The sequence below is a fragment of the Rhyacophila brunnea genome, unplaced genomic scaffold (assembly GCF_057557595.1).
Source record: "Rhyacophila brunnea isolate RB1 unplaced genomic scaffold, BYU_Rbru_1.0 scaffold_15, whole genome shotgun sequence".
Classification (NCBI taxonomy): domain Eukaryota; kingdom Metazoa; phylum Arthropoda; class Insecta; order Trichoptera; family Rhyacophilidae; genus Rhyacophila; species Rhyacophila brunnea.
This window is the reverse complement of record NW_028232806.1, coordinates 24648433-24668058: the sequence shown is the minus strand read 5'-3', so window position 1 is coordinate 24668058 and position 19626 is coordinate 24648433. Positions and strand designations below refer to the sequence as shown.

Genomic DNA, 19626 nt, shown 5'->3' with positions numbered 1-19626 from the left:
CAAATCCTTTTAAAAAATCATTTTTTAAATATATATATACTTAAAATAGTAATTTCTTTTCTCTTCAAAGTGAAACATTCGCGTGCCATGAAAAATCATCTTTCGTGGCATTGGTGGCACGCGTGCCATAGGTTTGCCATCCCTGCTATAGCCTATAGTAGCAAAATTGAGTAACGCAAGACACTTTTTACACCGAAGATAGTATTTTTAATAAAATTACAATTTTTCTTGACTAATCGACAAATTGATAGTAATTTTAACGACGATATATTCCAGTTTCGATATACGTAATACAAATAATTTTTCGAATATGGTTTTAACGTATACCCGGACAAAGAAAACTTTTTTAAACAGATGCGCGGTATATCATCTTCTGAGCGTCGCGACGCCCTCCCAGGCGCCATCCTGTTTCAAGCGTCACTCACGAAAACTTTCTCTCTTTGCGACAAAAGATTAATCCATTTGGAATTCTTGTCACAGAAATGAATCTGATAGCTTAACACGGAAATGAATACGTAAGTAATTGTAAGGTTCTGTGACCCGCCAAATCAATAATAAATAATATTATTACTAGAAGACATAATTTATTGTGTATATTTTCTCTTTTTTTTGTGATCATAAATTTTAATTTCGATTTTCTGTCTATAAAAATATTCTGCCTTATCTTATTCTTATATTTATCGAATTGATAAATCAAAAACATTTTTTTTCTTTTTATATCTTTTTTTAGTCAGTCTTCAAACAAATAATGTGTATTATTATTTGTCAATATATAGCTAGGTGATTATATTCAATAGGTTTCCTTACATGTATTATGAAAAAATAAACAGTAAAATATATACTTACCAGTCTTACCACTTAGTAAACTGCAGACAAAGGAATCCGTCGGTGGTAAATATTATTATAAAATTGACAAGACTGGAGGGGAAAAACAGACTCGATAACTGTGTTTCAGCAGTCATATTATCCAGATAACTACTTCTACCAAACGATTTGGAAGTTCACGTTGTTTTTTATAAACCATTCACTCTTTCAATAAATGACACATTATTTTCATACAAATAAGTGATTAACACTTGATACGCTATTTGAAGTAGCTACATAAGATCAGTCATCGTATATCGTTTGAAAGACTGCTGCTTGATCAAAAACCTAGGGGCGGCAGGTTATATGAAAGTATGGTGAAGCAGGCAAGTATGCAGGCAAGTATGCAGGCAAGTATGGTGAAGCAGGCAAGCTGGTAATCAATTTGTGGCAAAATTTCTACGTTAATATTATAATGTTATAATGACCAAAGTAAATCCTCCGTGATGCCCTGATTTTTTTTTATCGCGTCGGTATTTCTCGTAAGTTGTCGGCTAATATTGGCCTGCTTCATTCAGTTGTATGAGAAAGCCGATTCCTTGCCCCTCTTTTCAATTAATACCTCTATGTCAAAAACATATATATATTACTGGAAACCTTCAAACAGAGTATTTTCCGTCATATGAATGAATTCTGGGGTTGAGGAAGATTTTCAAGTATACAGATAAGCTCAATTAATATTACTTCATCGTAAAAGCTATCAAATGTCGTCTCAAATGGAATATTTTTCTACCACCACCCGTTATATTAGGCATCCTTCAAAATTGTTTGACAATTGTCCTAGAATCAACTTTCCAAAACAATGGTGTCATCTATTAGAATGAGGATTATTCCTATGTTGATTTACTACATAACCCTTTCGTTGATGAGAGGAGACCTTACTATAAGCCGCTCCAAACTTTTTGAAATATTTTTTCTCTTAAAGAAACTGCTGTAATATGTTACCTATCGTTGACGTGGGAAGCTCTTTTCTTTCAACTGTAATATGGAGACACTCCCAAAGGATTTTATCGACACTCACAACTTATCACATAAAGTTGATTCATTGATATTGGCATGTATTTAAATATCATTTTACTTGTTTACTATTTTTGCGTCGTCTGATTTATTTATGGTTGGGAATTAATGACACATTGCGTTACTCAAAATTCACAACATTTTGAATATAATTTTCACATAAACCACATAATACTAAACAAAAGTAACATATCATATTTTAAAAATATAAGTGAGCTTGATTTTGTTAACTAGTCACATTGGTAAAATAACTCTCGCCTATATAAGATATTTTGCAATAGAAGGACTAAATTCACAAAGCGAAAAATTATTTCACCATGCAAAATGGTCCTTACTCTAATACAGTGGTCGCGAACCTATGGCACGCGAATGTTTTATTTTGAAGAGAAAGAAAATTACCTACAATATTTAAGTAAATAAAAAATTTTCATTAAAAAAGTTTTACAAAAAATGTTGGTAAGTAGGTAAGTATATAGGTATAATATTAAAAAATAATAACAACTATGCGTATTTTCTTCAGTTTTTATATTATTTTTACCAATAATATTAATTACTAATCGATGCTCAAACGTAAATGACGAAATTCATGCATAAATTAATGACGGATCACATTATATAAAAAAATAGCATACAATTACTCTTCAAGAATAAGCATTACTTTTACTGTAAATATATAATTGCATAGATCGGTCTTTAGACTTTATGCGCCACATAATATTAACGTACTGACCTCACAAAGATAATATGCATTCGGCTATCAGATGAATAATAGAATCTCAAGAATTGAATTGTAGTTTTTAAACTTTTTTAATAGCATTTTTTAAAACTATTTTTTAATTTTTTCTCCATGAAAAACTGCTTGACACGTCAGACAGTCGAAAAATAAGAATTGGAAAATTTTGATACGCGTACATAAAAAGGTTCGCCAATCCTACTCTAGCAGCTACGCTAGCAATCTACGACTGCCTGTCACCAACTTCACACCGTCATAATATTTTAGATCTGTCAAATAAAGTATGACATTACTATAAAAATTGTCATTCTCGTCATAATCAAAAATAATATAATGCGAATTAACAATTATTATTGCATCTTATTTTCTTAATTAACTTTATTTTCATATTACCATGTCCGATCCTAATAGGATCATATGGGCCTCCACAGAGTAGAGGTTTGTATTAACAGATTTTGTTTTTTTACGAGAAATGGATGTCAGCCACTTGCTCAACCTATTAGGTCCATACCCTGACTCACACACAAACTGAAAAACAATATGTGTACTTGCCAGACCCAGGATTCGAACCTGAGACCCACAGCGTGATAGTCCAACGCTTATGCCGCTCGGCCACCGTGGGTGTTTATAGGTATGGAATAATAAAAAATGCTATCTTCATTGCTGAAAATGTATTGCAACAATGTGTCCGACTGGATTACTTTGATTGAGGTTGTTTGTGTACATAATAATATAATGAATAGTATGCATTACTGTTTATTATGCACATGTTAAAATACTCTTATAATTAAATTAACCATTAAGAAGAGCACCCACTTACAAATACGAAGATATAAAGTAATCAATACATAGATCAACAAAAAACTCACTCGGCTTAGGTTGTTTGTATAAATGTACGATTTGTCCAATATATATCTGTGTAGGCGAGCGTTGTTAGGGACGATTCTTGGAATTTATTTCATTTTCGAAAAACTTTTCTTGACATCTTACTAAATCTCCTTTTTCCATTTCGGTACATAGAATTTAGATGCTATTTCAGAGATAAAAAAATATTCCGTGAAATTTTTTTCGCTTACAAGTACACGGATACTACAAATAACGGAGAATTAATAGAAATGTCATTTCAATTGTTCAAATTTTCTTGGTAGAATAATATATATCTATTAATTAGTATGTATAAAACACATAAAGTTCCACTATTTTAAAAATGATAAGAAAATATTATTGATATATTACATAAGATTAGGCGGACGTGTGACGTACTAAGGGCACGTATCCGGAAATTTTTACGTAAACAGTTCACCGCAGGAGACTTATTCGTGCGCCGCAGTACGTGAAACATGAGTTCGTGTAACATTCATCATTAATCAAATGACGAGTTCTTCGTTGAACATTTCACCGTGGAGTATATTTGTACGTATGCTACAATATGTGACAAATTTTATGAGATGTCTTTACAAGGTTAGGTTAGGTTAGGTTTGGGTTAATCTAATTGGAACAGTACTATTTGCAAACTATCGCCGCATTTTGTAAGATACGTACAAATGTATTAACGTGTATTAATGTATACGAACTCATGTTTTATGTACTGCGGCGCGCGAATAAGTGTCCCACGATGAACTGCACACGTACAACTTACATGTAACCCTAAGGGCATCCATTGACGGAATTGCGAAATGGGTAATAAAGACGATGCGCAGCTTTATTTATTCTATTTCTTAATTTGCTGTAAAGGTGTATCAAACATTTTACCTACCAAAAGAGAGCTGACCAAATTCAAAAAAGGCAGGCTGTAAGAAAGTAAAATGGCGAGATTGACTGATAGGTACGAGGTGGGTCAATAAGTCCTTAGAAAAGCCGACAAGTGGCGCGACTAGTACTGTAAGCGGTTTGTTTTCATGCAGCGGCACTACCGATTCAGTATGCTGCGAAGTTTCAATCAGATTGGTCGGGTTGTTGTGTGTTTTTCGTACATTTTAAAAAAAAATTTGCTTGTGGAAAATGGAAAAATGGAAAATGGAGAAAATTGAGTTTAGAGCTGTTATTAAACATTTTAATATAAAAGGGTTAACAGCAAAGGAAATAAAAAATGAGTTGGATTTAGTTCACGCCATATCTGCTCCTTCACTTGCAACTATTTATAACTGGTTAAATGAATTTAAACGTGGTCGTACATCAACAAAGGATGAACCACGCTCAGGACGTCCTGTAGAGGTGACTACACCAGAAATGATCAATAAAATCCACGATATGGTGTTAAGTGACCGAAGATTAAAGTTGAGTGAGATAATTGAGGTTACAGGGATCTCAAAAGGTAGCGTCATTTCTATTTTACATGACAAATTGGGCATGAAAAATATTTCTGCAAGATGGGTGCCGCGTTTGCTCACAGTCGACAATAAACGCAATAGGGTGGTGGCCTCTAAAGCCCTGTTGTCGCTCATGCAACGCAATCCGGATGAATTTTTTCGTCGTTTTGTGACTGTAGATGAAACATGGATACACCACTATACTCCCGAGACGAAAGAACAGTCAAAGCAGTGGATTGCGAAGACAAACCATGTCCAAAGAAGACGAAAACCGTAAAATCAGCTGGTAAGGTTATGGCTACTGTATTTTGGGATGCACGTGAAATTATTTTCGTTGACTATTTGGAAAAAGGAAAAACAATAACAGGGGATTATTATGCATCTTTATTCGACCAGCTAAAACACGAAATTGAAGAAAAATGGCCTCATTTAAACAGGAAAAAAATCCTCTTTCATCAGGACAATGCCCGTGTTCACACATGTTTACGATCAATGGCTAAAATTGAAGAATTGAAGTTCGAATTGGTCGACCACCCACCGTATTCGCCAGATTTAGCCCCCAGTGACTTTTTCCTTTTCCCAAATATAAAAAAATGGCTAAGTGGACAACGTTTTTTTTCAAATGAAGAAGTCATCGATCGGACAAATGCTTATTTTGAGGACCTTCCGAAAACTTATTTTTCTGACGGTTTAAAAAAAATTGAGAAACGTCTAACCAAGTGTATTGAGCTCCAAGGAGATTATGTTGAGAAATAAAAAAAAAATACAAAAATAAAAACTGTTTTAATGCTTTTTTCTAAGGAATTATTGACCCACCCTCGTACCTACGAATCGATACTTGAGCATTCGGATTCGGCCTGTTTCCGCGGACAATCGGACGTTGTCGCTTGCCTAATTTAAATATAGTTAGTTCATTACGCTATACCTACTGTATATATATGTACATATTTTAAATTAACACCATTATCCGTCACAACTCCTAATTAGTGGGTACATCTTACACCGCATTCCGATGAAAAACCGACGCTGGCTCAGGGCGTCGTATCACATTAACGTATCAGTAGGTACCTGTGTAAAATCACACAATAATAATTATAATTTGAAACTTATACTTCTTCATATGATTTCATAAATTTATCATCAGAGCTATCTACTTATCTAGTAAATCTATTTAAACAAGGACAAAGCTATTAACTATAATACGTACCATTTTAAATACTATATTTATAGCTGTTTATTAAGTAATGTCATTCTAAACAAACATTTTCTGGCTAAAGTATCAGCATTTTAATATTTCCCTGGTGTCTTCTCATAGTGATGTATACTTGATAGTCTGTATAATCAAGTGAATGGGTAAACGTGCCCGCTCGTTCCTGCTTTTAAGTTGGAGATCAATGAAGCTTTCAATCTCGGGGGAAGGCTTTGTGGAAATATCTCACTTCACATTGGTTAACGTGTCACAACACCAATACTAATTATATTTTAACTTTCATGTTAATTAACATCTTTTTAATAATAAACATAGGTAACATAAGGCTTTTAGTAATAATCCGGGTACATAATATATTTAATATATATTTTTGATACTAATAAAATGGCGTCAACAGTTTATTATTATTATTGAACATGCAGAATTATAGACCAATATAGTATATCAGTATGTCTTATAGTATATTTATAGTAATATACCTTCTACTATAACTAAAACTTATTAAACCTTAAAATTAATTTGTGCAAATAAAAACTACAAAATATGGGTCCCATGTAGGTACTAGTTGCAAAGTCAGTCAATTTACTACATTCAAATTTACGATATATTAAAAAATACCTCCTGCCATGCTAAGTACTCATTGCAAGATGAATAATATAATACATAACCTACACAAAATCACCTGACAGATATTATAACAGAGTTTATAAGTAACTACCAATGTTAACCAAATCTTACATGTGAAATGAACATGTATATTAGCAAAAACAATAAATTAGCATTTTTTAGCTGATTCTATACTTTTATTAAATGTAGTACAATAGACTATGGATATCATAATATAAAAATAAAAATTCTGGGAAACTCAATCGGAAGATACTTAAATGTAAATTTGATATAACATTTTTTTCTCTTGCCATCCCCAATCAAAGATCGAACACTATCAGGGTAGTCTTTTCTCCATCAACTGCTACCTGGAACATTTCTATCGATCTGCACTCGTAATAATCACAAAATCCGAATTCTACTCTGATACGTTTACCGTTAATTTTCTCTTGGATAACGAATTTGGGAATAATGTACTTTAATCCTCTTGTAATTTGGACAATGTGATGTAGCTTTCCCGTTTTGATACTGCACAGAACATCTCAGTCCTTTCCTATTCATTTAAAGACACCAACGTTTGTCACTGGGTTTATCCCAAGAAAGGAAGGATACCTACGTATATACAACCACATATCGAAATCCTCAAATCTTCATGACATACCCTGGTTTAGCGTTCATACATATTATATAATGTCAGTATAAAGATTAGGGTGAACATAACAGTAAACCATCAACAGTCTTTATTATTGTTACGTGTATTATATTGAATGAAGCACTTCATTCTAGGAGCGGAATGCAGAAACACTTGTCATAACTAAAATTTCCTTAGCAGAAAACACTATGCAGAAACATTGTCTTTAGTTAAGATCACGTTCGTTTTTTCTATTGAAAATAATACCACATTTAAAAATTCTCTTTCCTATAGTTTAGGTAAATTATTTTATAATTGTTAAACGATGACAAAAATATGACAACTGCACTTTATAAATGCAATAACTATAAATACATAATAATATTTAATTATAATACTCTTATGTTTCCGTTATCAGTCATACGCGATTCCACAGGTCCCGCAAAATATTTTATTAACATGGTAACACTAGCGTCAAATGTCATTCTATCATCTGGCATCTTGTTATTTCTGCGGGCTGGCGTATAAAAGTAAAATAATATTCTGCAAGTACATGCCAAACGAATTAACACTATCAATATCCATATTGAGATACATTGTTAAATGAATTTGAGTGTATGGACTGTTTTATAGACATGCGAATTTATTTTGACAGCAGCTGTCAGTGGTAAATGGTAATATAGAAGGGGACGTATTCATAACAAAAGTAGTCTATGCTTAAGGATTCCTTAACTCTATTCTCAGGATTGTCTTTAGTTAAGTCATGCTTTTCGGCGACTTATCCTTAGGATCGAAATCTTAGATTGTGCATGCCGCTCTAGGTATGTATTTTTGTCTTTTTTATTTATTGACAATGGTTTCATTTTTTATTGACCCATGTTGCTAAATATAAGTACAAAAATATTTTTTAAAGTATGCTCCTTACTACAAATTTATGTCTTGACACACAAAAAATATTAACGGCAATGCGCTTTCAAAAATCTCGTTTTACAAACTTATTTGTTTTCGTATGAAATTGCTTCTTGAACACCACAAACATTTCTCAGAAATATCACATAACAATAGATTTTTTTCATTATTATCATATAAAAAAGCAATACACAATTACAGTATTATATCCACTACATTGATATAAAACATAAATGTTGTCAGACAAATGTTTCATGCGGCTTTTAGTCTAGAAATATTTATTTACATTTCACATGTGATATAAATTACCTTGCAGTGCTAAAATAATTCTTTTATGTATGTATAATTTCTCAGAACTCTTTTTGTTTGTTACAAAAGAAGTTTATGTACGAAATTCTTAAAATTTGTTAAAATAACAATTACTTCAATTGAACTTTCACATAAACATCGATATAATTCAACGATTGCATTGTTATACTGCCTTTACATTTAAATTATACAACACCATCACACCAATAGATAATTTAACTAACAATATAATTATCGGTGGTTATCACCAAGTATTGCAAACCTGTAGTTCTCCTGAAATGGGGACTCGCGTGCCATTATAAATCGCCACATAATACCACAATGAAGAGAATTGAACGATGATAATGGAGTCACATCCAGAGAGGAATAAAAGTAGATTACCATTTAATTTTAGCCCGCAAAATGTGGATCTGCTTCGGATATCTTTTGTATTTATATCCAAAGAAATGACTTAATTTTTATGCTCAATTGTAGATATTAAAACATTATTATAATAGCATAACTACCCTCTCATATTCTACCCTCTCATATTCTACCCTCTCGTATTATGTTCATGTTTTTTTGTTGTTGTAATAAATAGAAATTCACTGTTGTAACCTTCAACTGGTTGTCGTCCACTAGACGAGTAAAAGGCCATATGGTGGAATATCAATTATTCGAGGCCTACAAAAGTTACCACATGGTAAATTATTTGTATAAACGATTATTACATTTAAAACAAAACAATCAAAATTACAATTTTACGCAGTTTTCATGAAATAAATATGCGAGAAGAATTTTATATTCTGCTTTCAATAAACATGGTAATAAGTAAATTATTCTACAGTGGTACCGTGGATACGATAATAGTGATTTACAGTTGTATGATTGCTGTTAGCTAGTATTGCAGCAAATAACACCGATACACCTACGAATCGCCTGTAGAATTATTCCAGTATACTCTCTTAGAATTAATAGCACATGCTGAGTTCAATGATATAAAATGACTTTTTATCGTGTATGCCGACTACCGTCATCTTGGTTATCTTCAAAGGCTATACCTCAGTTGAGGCACGGTCTAAAAAGATCGTGGCTAGGCGATGCGCGGATTGCGGGTCGCGGGTGCAAATGACGCATGCCAAACGAAATATAATTTGTCATATAAATCCAACATGCGTCCATTTAATGTTCTGTTTATTGTTCTATTAGTAACAATAATAATGTATTCATTGACATGTTTTATTTTTAAAGTAAATGGCTAACGTTTTTAGTCATCTTTACACGATTTAAAAATTAATACCCCCGTCGCCATCACGAAACAAATTAACGTGTTTCCAACTGAACGTTCTCTCTCCGAATGCCAGCGAGTCCAAAATTTCGTCGCGCCTATAGTTGAAAATTATTTGCCGTTTCACTAATGTATCGTCTTAATACATGTCCATGTGGCGGAGAAATACAGGATGCAAACCGCATACTCTGGGAATGTCCTAAAATCAAACCAAAACTAGCATTTCTTATTGATAGTGTCTCACAACATAATATATTGCAATATAATTCGTATACTAGAATTACCAATGTAATTTGTAGTAAATAGTTAAACTATATTAAAATATTATCGAGTGAAACACCATTTTACATCAATTAACCATTAAAAAAGCGAAATTTAATTAACGTGACTATGACATGTTTTTAACGAAATTACTATTATCCCACTCGTTTTTGGCCATCAACTATTTTTATTAAATTATGACAATATGCCAACGGCGCGACGCGGCGATCAGTGGCATTTTTAAACGGTCATTAATTTTCATCAATGAGCCAATGAATTCAGTTTTTGCCTTTATGCTAGTATAATTTTCTGCCATAATGTATGCTTAGATAGCTATATTGGCTACAGATATTACTAGCACTGTAGTTTCGAAATAATTTAAAGTCTAAAACTTAAAGAACGCACAAACTTTTAGCGTAAATACAATTTTTTGATTTATCGGAATATATTCTAAAAGAAATTAATAATTTCAGAGCTGATAATATGTGAGAAAATCCTAATTTTCTTTGCATCCATATACACTTCAGGATCCCATAGACTTTTCATATACGTAATGCCGGGTCCACACTGGCAACATGTCGCACGACAACCTCGTTAAATTTTACGATAAGTATGATAATTATCGTAAAATTTCTTAAGCAATTATGATAATTATCGTAAAATTTAACGAGGCTGTCGCGTGACATGTTTCCAGTGTGGATCCGGCATAATATGCGGAACGCATTCTGACAATTGGAATAGGTTCTAGGGGTCACAAAGATATATAATGTCGATGTTGCCAGGCGATATTAGTGGTCATTTTTTTTATTGAGGTTTTAAATATTTTTTTATAGCCCACCAAAAATTGTTCTGAGTTCTTCAATAAAACCAAGACCGAATCAGGGATTGATTGAAAATGCAATAATTGTACTATGCCGTCGGCATGGTGGTAGAACGGTTCGTCCCATTTGAAAAAATTAAAATAGCGGGTAGTGCAATGTGTGCAATGGCCTCGGACACCATTTGAAAAACAATACTGGAGAGCGTCAGACTGCCTTTAACCATAGCGATAGGTAGGGGGGCGGCCCAATATCCTGGCCAGGGGGCCGGCTTCAAGATGTGGGGGCCATGCTTAAATTATTTTATTTAGTAGCATTTTTGTATAGAATCACCCAGATTGGTTTCTTTACTATATATATGCATATGACATTAGTTTTAGTATTATGGTTAATCCAGAAACAGTGTAGGTTGCATAATATATATAGGTATGTGAATAAATGAAATATCCTGCACTAATAGTACATAGTTTTTTGAGATCTGTACCCATTTCTCAAAAAACTATTCCATTGTTCCCTAGAACGTTTTATATATCTACTTTTTTAAAGCAATTCTACGATAATGTTTTTATCTCTGTATAGCACGGTGTATGACAGAATATGTTAACATTAATAATAATATGTATTTCCTTACTAATTAATATGCATATATTCATCTAATAGAACCCCACCAGTATATATCTGCTATAGAGATATCACTGATAAAATAAAAGTCTTCACCTGTTTCCTTTCCATCTAAAGATTTTAATTTTAAACTCTTGATGTCATCACATCAATACGATTTGCTTAGAAGTGTCACTATTGATATTTATGTATTGTTAATAATTTATCATTCTCAGTAATGGCAGGGTCAAATGCTTAGTATAGATACATCTAGACGCCACCCATTGCATTGCTAAATGAAGCTGCGTGTCGTGCGTTTGGTTTGTGGGCGAGCGAACGCATTCGTACACAAATGCTTGAGACCATAGACCATTTCGCTAGTGTTCGCACTAGATGCTCAGAATTAAAACATAATTTTCTATTTTTTTACGTCACATAGTATTTTAAGCGGTCAAAATGCAACCATTAGGTAAATATATCTATAATTTAAGTTATTTTAAAGAAACACAAGGTCACTGATATTAAAATATATAATAATATACAAATAAACTATCACAAACATATATCAACTACCTATGAAACGTAATACCATCTTTTCACTTATCAGTACGGTTACCACATTTTAATACAACACACAGAACCATATTTTCTACTTAATTAATTAAAAATATATACCACTGACTTATGTTTAACACAAAAAAATATCAATTTTAACAACACGCGCTCGCAGGTTATCGACGCTTAGCTATGCAACAAACTAAGATATGGCGGCGACACCACAGCAAATTATCTCACACATTTGTAAATCTTTTATCTTACTTTAGCACGTGTCACAGAGATTAGAAGGGTGTCGAATACTTTCTCACTCGCACTTATGCATCGTTGTTGTTCAGGCCTTAGTCAAATGAGATGAAATCGTATTGATGTCATCATCTTTTTAGTATGTTCTAATTATAAACTGCCAGTCCTAAATACATTAACATTATCTCTACTTACACGTTATTGTCAGCAGCCATTTAAAATGTAAGTATACATAATTTACAGTCGATATCATTATATTATAATATTACCTATGTACTTACGTAAACTTCATAATACTGTTAATACATTCTGTTTTACATACATACATTTCTGTCATACAATTTACCACAATATCATATTAAAAATATAGTATGAACATTAGGTACAATACCATGCATTAAAATATTTACAAATCAAGAAAGAGCTTTAGTCTTTTCCTTTATGTGCTATCTTTTACATAAAGGTCATTGTAAGTACCTATAATTATTTTATTTTCCGTCTTATTCATTGCGGCTTTGAAAAGTTACCGTTTGTTTGGTTGAAGCGCAAACGCAGATTCTTCACGCACGCAATGCATCTTCTTACTTGCCCTTAATCTTCCGCTATATCAGTGGTTTTCAAACATTTTGGTTTCATGGTGCCTAATTGTTTTCGTTTCCATAATATATAATCAAATTCGTGACATTTTTTTTTCACTGAAATTAAGAATTAATAGATTTTTCTCCGTGTCTATTTTAGGACTATTAAACTCGGTTTGTCAAAATGTAGAAAATAAAGTATTTTTTTAAATCGTTTAGCACATCGTTAAAATAAAAGACGAATGGCCATCATAACGATAATAGACGAGCACTTTACATGAATTATATATGATTAAATGATGCAGTACCTGAATATGTATGATTTCGCACGATATGCCCGAAAGCATTCAAGTTATTGGTTTCTCACAATGAATGAGATTTTCTAACTTTTTAACTCATTCTTTTGAGCACAATAATTTAATAATTTAACAATAATTTAAATAATAATTTAAATTTAACAATAATTTAAAAGAGTAAATAAATTATAATTTAGCCAACTTACTTAGGTGTAGATTTAAAGTACGTAGTGGAAATTAACGGCCCACATACTCAGCGTACGTCAAAATGGAGCTTTTATGCTATTTTCAAAGCATGATCTTGGACATTCTTTAAACATTGTAGATAATCTATTTACATAATTTTGAAGCCTTATTATCCTTTATATTTATTTTAAACATTTGATGACTGCATAAAGTATTTTTATTACATAAAATAGTATTCTTTTAAACCTCTCGCTCTAATGTTTTAGAATATAGTCATATTTCAGTACGTCCATGTGAGTGGTGTTAAGATTTGTTATGTTTATTAATTTTTAAAAGCATTTATAAAACCATTAGTAAAATTTATGTGACATTATTATAGTGAAATATTTACAATAAAAAATTATATTGATAATCTCTGTGATCCCAAATTTGACAAGAATTAGGGATTTTATAAAATGGGCAAGATTTACACATCTGATTATAAGCTATATCTTTGACCATTCAAATGTGATAAGCATTCTACGAATAATATTTGCTTTATAATAATTATTGACCTAAGAATAACGCAGTATTTTTTGAAATACGCCATTTCTATTGGCATTTCTCAGTGGCTAAGCTACAATATACGGCCGTAGCCATAAATTGACGAACGATAAATGAAGTAGGGAGTAAGACCATGTTAACGCGCGTGTTTATTATCATTATCTACAATGTTTAAGGAATGTCCAGGATCATGCTTTGAAAATAGTATAAAAGCTCCATTTTTACGTAAGCTGAGCATGTCCCCCCTTAAAACAAGCATCGTAAGTAACCTTTAAATGCACAGTTTTGATGAAACGTCATGTGAAATTAAATCAGTCTAACTTCAAATTGATCAAAATTAATATTTTATATCAATAACAGTGGTATGAGTAAAAGCTTTCATTAATTTGTTTCCACACTATGTGCACCACCAAAAACTGCATGTTTTTTTATAATTTCATTAAAATAAAAGAATATAATGAATCGTATAGTTTGTTGGCAAAGGCAATGCCATGCATTTGACTTAATATATTTAAAAGTAGATTGACAAATGTTTTGTTTTTTTGTTTATGATTGTAATTAAGCAACTATAGTTTCTAAACTGCCAATCAGATGTTTAAATGAAAACATCATCTTCTCAACAAATTTTTAAAAAGAACTCTATCTTGCTTATAATTTCAGTGATTCAGTTTTTAGTTTATTTTATTTTTGTATCCGCCACAATATCGGCGTAATGAAATTGTGTTGGTCATTAAGAGGAAACATTAGTGAAACACAAAAATTGCACAGTCCCAAGACACTTTGTCGGATAGGAAAGTCTAATGAATGTAACAAAATATACTTCTGTAAATAAAAGATAATTACCTACGTCAAAATTTTGTTTGATTATCAAATATTTCGAGCTTTTTTTAAAGACGTTTATACGAAATATTATACGATTGCGGTAAAAGTGGTGTTTAAATCACTCTGATCATTTACAAATTAAATCACTGATATTATTAAATGAAATATGATAGCAATAATTTCGACTTCGCTAAATAATTGCAAAATTATGAAGTCGTTGTATGTCCGCTAAAATTACAACATGCTTTTCTGTATTATCTGTTTTCATTCGTTTGGTCGAATGCTTCATAATGAAATTTTAAAAACATTACTAACAAAACTTTGTTTTCACTCAAAAAAAATAAATCATTTTAATCAATACTTGTCCCAGCACGAAAGTGATGATAAAAAATGACGATTAGCTTAGATTTTGTCAACCAAAACTATTTATTTAAAACATCATAACGATTATGTACATAAATTATTATATTTATTCTGTACACTTACCTCGTATTTGTATCATTTTGTTATTTATATGTACCAAATGAATATGATAAAATTTCAGCAGTGTATTCATTACAACTTACAATTATTACATTTTTTTATTTTATTTTATCTACGTAGAACTATGCTATAATATTCATATTAGTGTAATTAATAATAAAACACGATTTTTAAAATGTAACTGAAACATGAGTATGTATTTATCTATAATTTATTATTTTGTTTGTGTATGAGGTATGTTGTAAATTTTGATATTTTTCGATAGAGGAAATTTTGCTATTTTTACCCTAACGACGTGCTTAAATTCTCATTTGGGTTACAATACAAATACATATTGCAAAGTACATGACACATATAGGCACAGACATTATATATGTTTTTTTTCTTTTATTTGATACAGCAATACGTGTGAATATAGCGCTTGTAAATGTGAAACGAAATAATTATTTGAAATGGATAGAAAATGCAGTATGCATCTAAAAGTCCACGTCGTCTACAGAAAGTTCAAGAAAATGTTCAAAAAAGGTAAGTACCACTCCAGTATGATATTAAGTTTTATTTTGAATTTACAATTTGCAATCATAAGCTTCTTTCCATTCTTAATAGCTTTCTTGTTTGCGGAGAATTGCTTTATAATATGAATAATATATCTGAGAGCTTTTGTTGCTTACTATATTATATTTTATGTTCTTCTTATTTTATAAGTATTACGTTATAAATATTGAAAAAACCTTCTTCTATACAGATTGATAATAAACATAATGAATTCAAGTAAAAAAGAACCCCTAATCTACTAATTTTCATGCAAACTGTGATTTATATCTACTTATTAATTAGTTAATATGACATTTGGTTTGACTTTACTGATCTCTATTTGTTTACTGTCTGTAAAATATTATACATTTATAGCATCTTGAAGACTTTTTTTTATATTTTTCACCGGTAACTGACAATTTTTATTTCTGGATATATTGTGTGTTGTAACCCAATATGTTAAATACAACTTCTTCCACAAAGATGGAGCTAAGACATATGAAAGTTAAGCAAAAAAAAAAGATCCCCTTTTACCGACTAAATATAATTTTCATGCAAATTTTGAATTGCTTGAGAGATAGAAAAATGACAAGTACGATAATCTGAAATCATAATAAAGAATAACCATATGAGGTTTCATCTGGCAGAAGAAGGACTTCTTTAACATCTTTGTTATACGATTTATATTAATCAAATTTAATAATGATTATACCATGATTCAATATAATATAACCATCTGTATTTGGAATTTGGAATTTGAAATGCCACCGCAAGAGAGATACGTGGGTTAGTGGCTTAGTGAATGGACCCCTCACCAAGCATGTGAAGAATAATCTTATTAAGAAAAATTTTGTCATATGATTAATAATTAAGCTAATAACATATATTTGACGTTTTCCAATGTATGTATTTCAAGGAAAATTATTTGTTGACTGGTCATAATATGTCCCGTTGTTTACTATAATAACATAAAATATTTTTTTCTTAACAATCACAATGTTTTCAGTTTGCCGGTTTACATGGCAGAGGAATAGTAGTAGAAAACTAACGGTGACCTTCAACCATCAGTATTGAAGCCTTTGTTGATTACGATTATATAAATATTATTTTTATAAAAATCGATCCGATGATACCCACAATATACTTTCAACTCGATTAAACCCAGTAACTTTTCGGTGTTCTTTTCTTAATTATGTACTAGAGTTCTGAAAAGTACTTATAATACAATATTTCTGACCTTATTATAATTTTTATACAATTCAAACAAAATCAGTACTCATGTATTTTGCATGTTGTTGTATGTCGCATTATTTATAGAAAATCTCGAAAATACAAATGATTTAATGAAACTATCATCTAACCACGCTAAAAATTAAATTATCTTGTATTTTATCAACTTTTTATATTATGGAAGATCTATTTCAGTATTTATGAAAAAAAAATATTGAAATTTATGAAGCATTTTAAGTTTTCTTTTCTTCTTTGATAACAATTTTCGTGACGTAGAATAAGATAATGAAGTTTCTTCTTAGTTAACTGCGCCTATCTCCACTTTTCGGGGAGCGTAAAATTTTATTTTCTTCAAAAATTGTTTGATTTATTCATTTTTTACGCTCATGAAACTTAGAAAATTTACAGGACAGAACTTTTTTTATTTACGTTGAAAATTAAATTTTAAATCAATTTTCTTACCTATAAAATATAAAATCAAACACATTGTGACTGTGGATAGATAAACTTTGATATGTAATGGTAGAGATAATATTCGTCAAATGCTGTTTTACAGTTCGCCCCCTGGAAACTATAAAAAAATTCCAGTAAGATCATCAAGCAATATGACTCTTTTAATAGCTAACGACCTCTACTAACTACCGCATGTTAAAGTTTTTGCATCCAAATCTACAGTAAAAAACTTAGATATGTATAACACAATTAATTCACCATGATAATATAAATCAAATACTCGTATTTATATACAAAATGTGAAAAGGGTGTATATTAAGAAAATGTTTATTTTTTGAACAATTAATATTTATTTTCACAAAATTAGATATTAGTCGATATCTATTTCTGCTGTAATACCATTATCAAGGCTATATGAATAAATGCTTTTACCATTCTTATATATTTGACTTACATAATGTGTGTGTGATCTTAATTCTCATTTACTTAACCAATGTATAATGAAGTATACACGATTTGATTATGTAATATTGTTGTACTAAAAACTGTACTAAAAAAAATTCAAAACACCAGAATTACACATTTTAAAGAAAATCATAGACAAAAGCTCGGACTATGTTTTTACAGTTTTTATAATAAATAATGTTATCAATAGTATTATTATTTGCCATAATCTATGAGTTTTTGTGCCTACGTTTTAACTTAATTAGTAGAAATTTACTTAGGAAATAGTCACTTGATTCCATATGTACCTACCTACAATTGTATAGTCTTTATATCAAGGCTCAGCGGGTTTAATCTCAAGATTGAAAGGATAATAAATACATTTGGTCCAGTTACCAGGGAAAACGCCGTATAGTAAATTCAGGCAACATCCCATTAACGTTTATTTTTATTGTTCTAGATTCACCTCTGGCAAGGGCAGGTCCGGAACATCAGGACAGGCCGCCCACCCCTTTGCCGGCCCCAGCTCATTTAGATCTAGTGCCTGTGAGTGATTCTTTATTATCTTTGTTTTTTTTTTCATTTTGGTAAAATATATGTTGTTAACGTAATAAAACTTACTCATTTTAATGTAGGTACATATTTCAATGGTTTACATGCACTTTATAATATATAAAATGACACATATGAAAATTTTGATCCACGATGGCCGAGTGGCTTAACCGTCGACCTATAACGTCGTGGATCCCAGGTTCGAATTCTAGGCCTGGCAAGTACACATATTGTTTTTCAATTTGTGTTTGAGTCAGAGTATGTACCTCATAGGTTGAGCAAATGGCTAATATCAACTTCTCGTGAAACCAAAAATCTGTTAATACAAACCTCCACTCTTCGGAGGGGGTACCGGACGAAATCCCGAAGGCCGAAATCCCGAATGCTGAAATCCCGAATGCAGAAATCCCGAATGGCCGAAATCCCGAATGGCCGGAATCCCGAAGGCCGAAATCCCGAAAAATAACAGCAATAATTGCGCAATGTTTAAATGAGAGACAAAAACCATTTTTTGTAGATCAAATGGGGTTGTGCCTCTACTGCAAAAATTGTGCAATCTCAAATTGCGCAATTTTTGTAAGAGAGGCAAAAAAACATTTTTTGTAGAACAATTGGTTTTGTCTATCCTGCAAAAAATTGCGCAATCTTAACACTTAGAGACAAAAACCCATTTCCCACAAAAAATGTTATTTTGACTCTCTTATAAAAATCGCTGTTTGTATTTTTTTTAATTTTTGGGATTCCGGCCTTCGGGATTCCGGCCATTCGGGATTTCAGCGTTCGGGATTTTGGTATTCGGGGTTTCGGCTTTCGGGATTTAGGCTTTCGGGATTTCGGCCATTCGGGATTTCAGCATTCGGGATTTCGGCCTTCGGGATTCCGGCCTTCGGGATTTCGACCCAAACCACTTTGGAGGCCTATATTATGATCTTAATAAGATCGGACACGGTAAAAAAAAAATACAAACTTGCGTTTTGGATCAATAAACAATAACATCAAAACTAGTTGCTACCATATCGATCTCTGTGTCCTTTTTTCGAAGTGCCATCTTATAATATCACAAAAACTGTCTAAAAAATCATAAATATGCATCATAAACAAGAAGTAATCCATTTGCACATGGGATTGATATGAATTCGATATATAAACATAATAGAGAAGCTATCGTTC

The 19626-nt window shown here is 31.5% G+C and overlaps 1 protein-coding gene across 1 annotated transcript in view; it reads left to right on the top strand.

Moving 5' to 3' along the window:
• The window catches only part of Mctp (multiple C2 domain and transmembrane region protein), a 253990-nt gene that overhangs the window by 80167 nt on the left and 154197 nt on the right, over positions 1-19626 (top strand). Inside the window, exon 3 of the mRNA XM_085943140.1 lies at positions 18365-18450. Within this exon, the coding sequence (XP_085799266.1) occupies positions 18365-18450 (86 nt within the window). The remainder of the gene's footprint in view (positions 1-18364; positions 18451-19626) is intronic.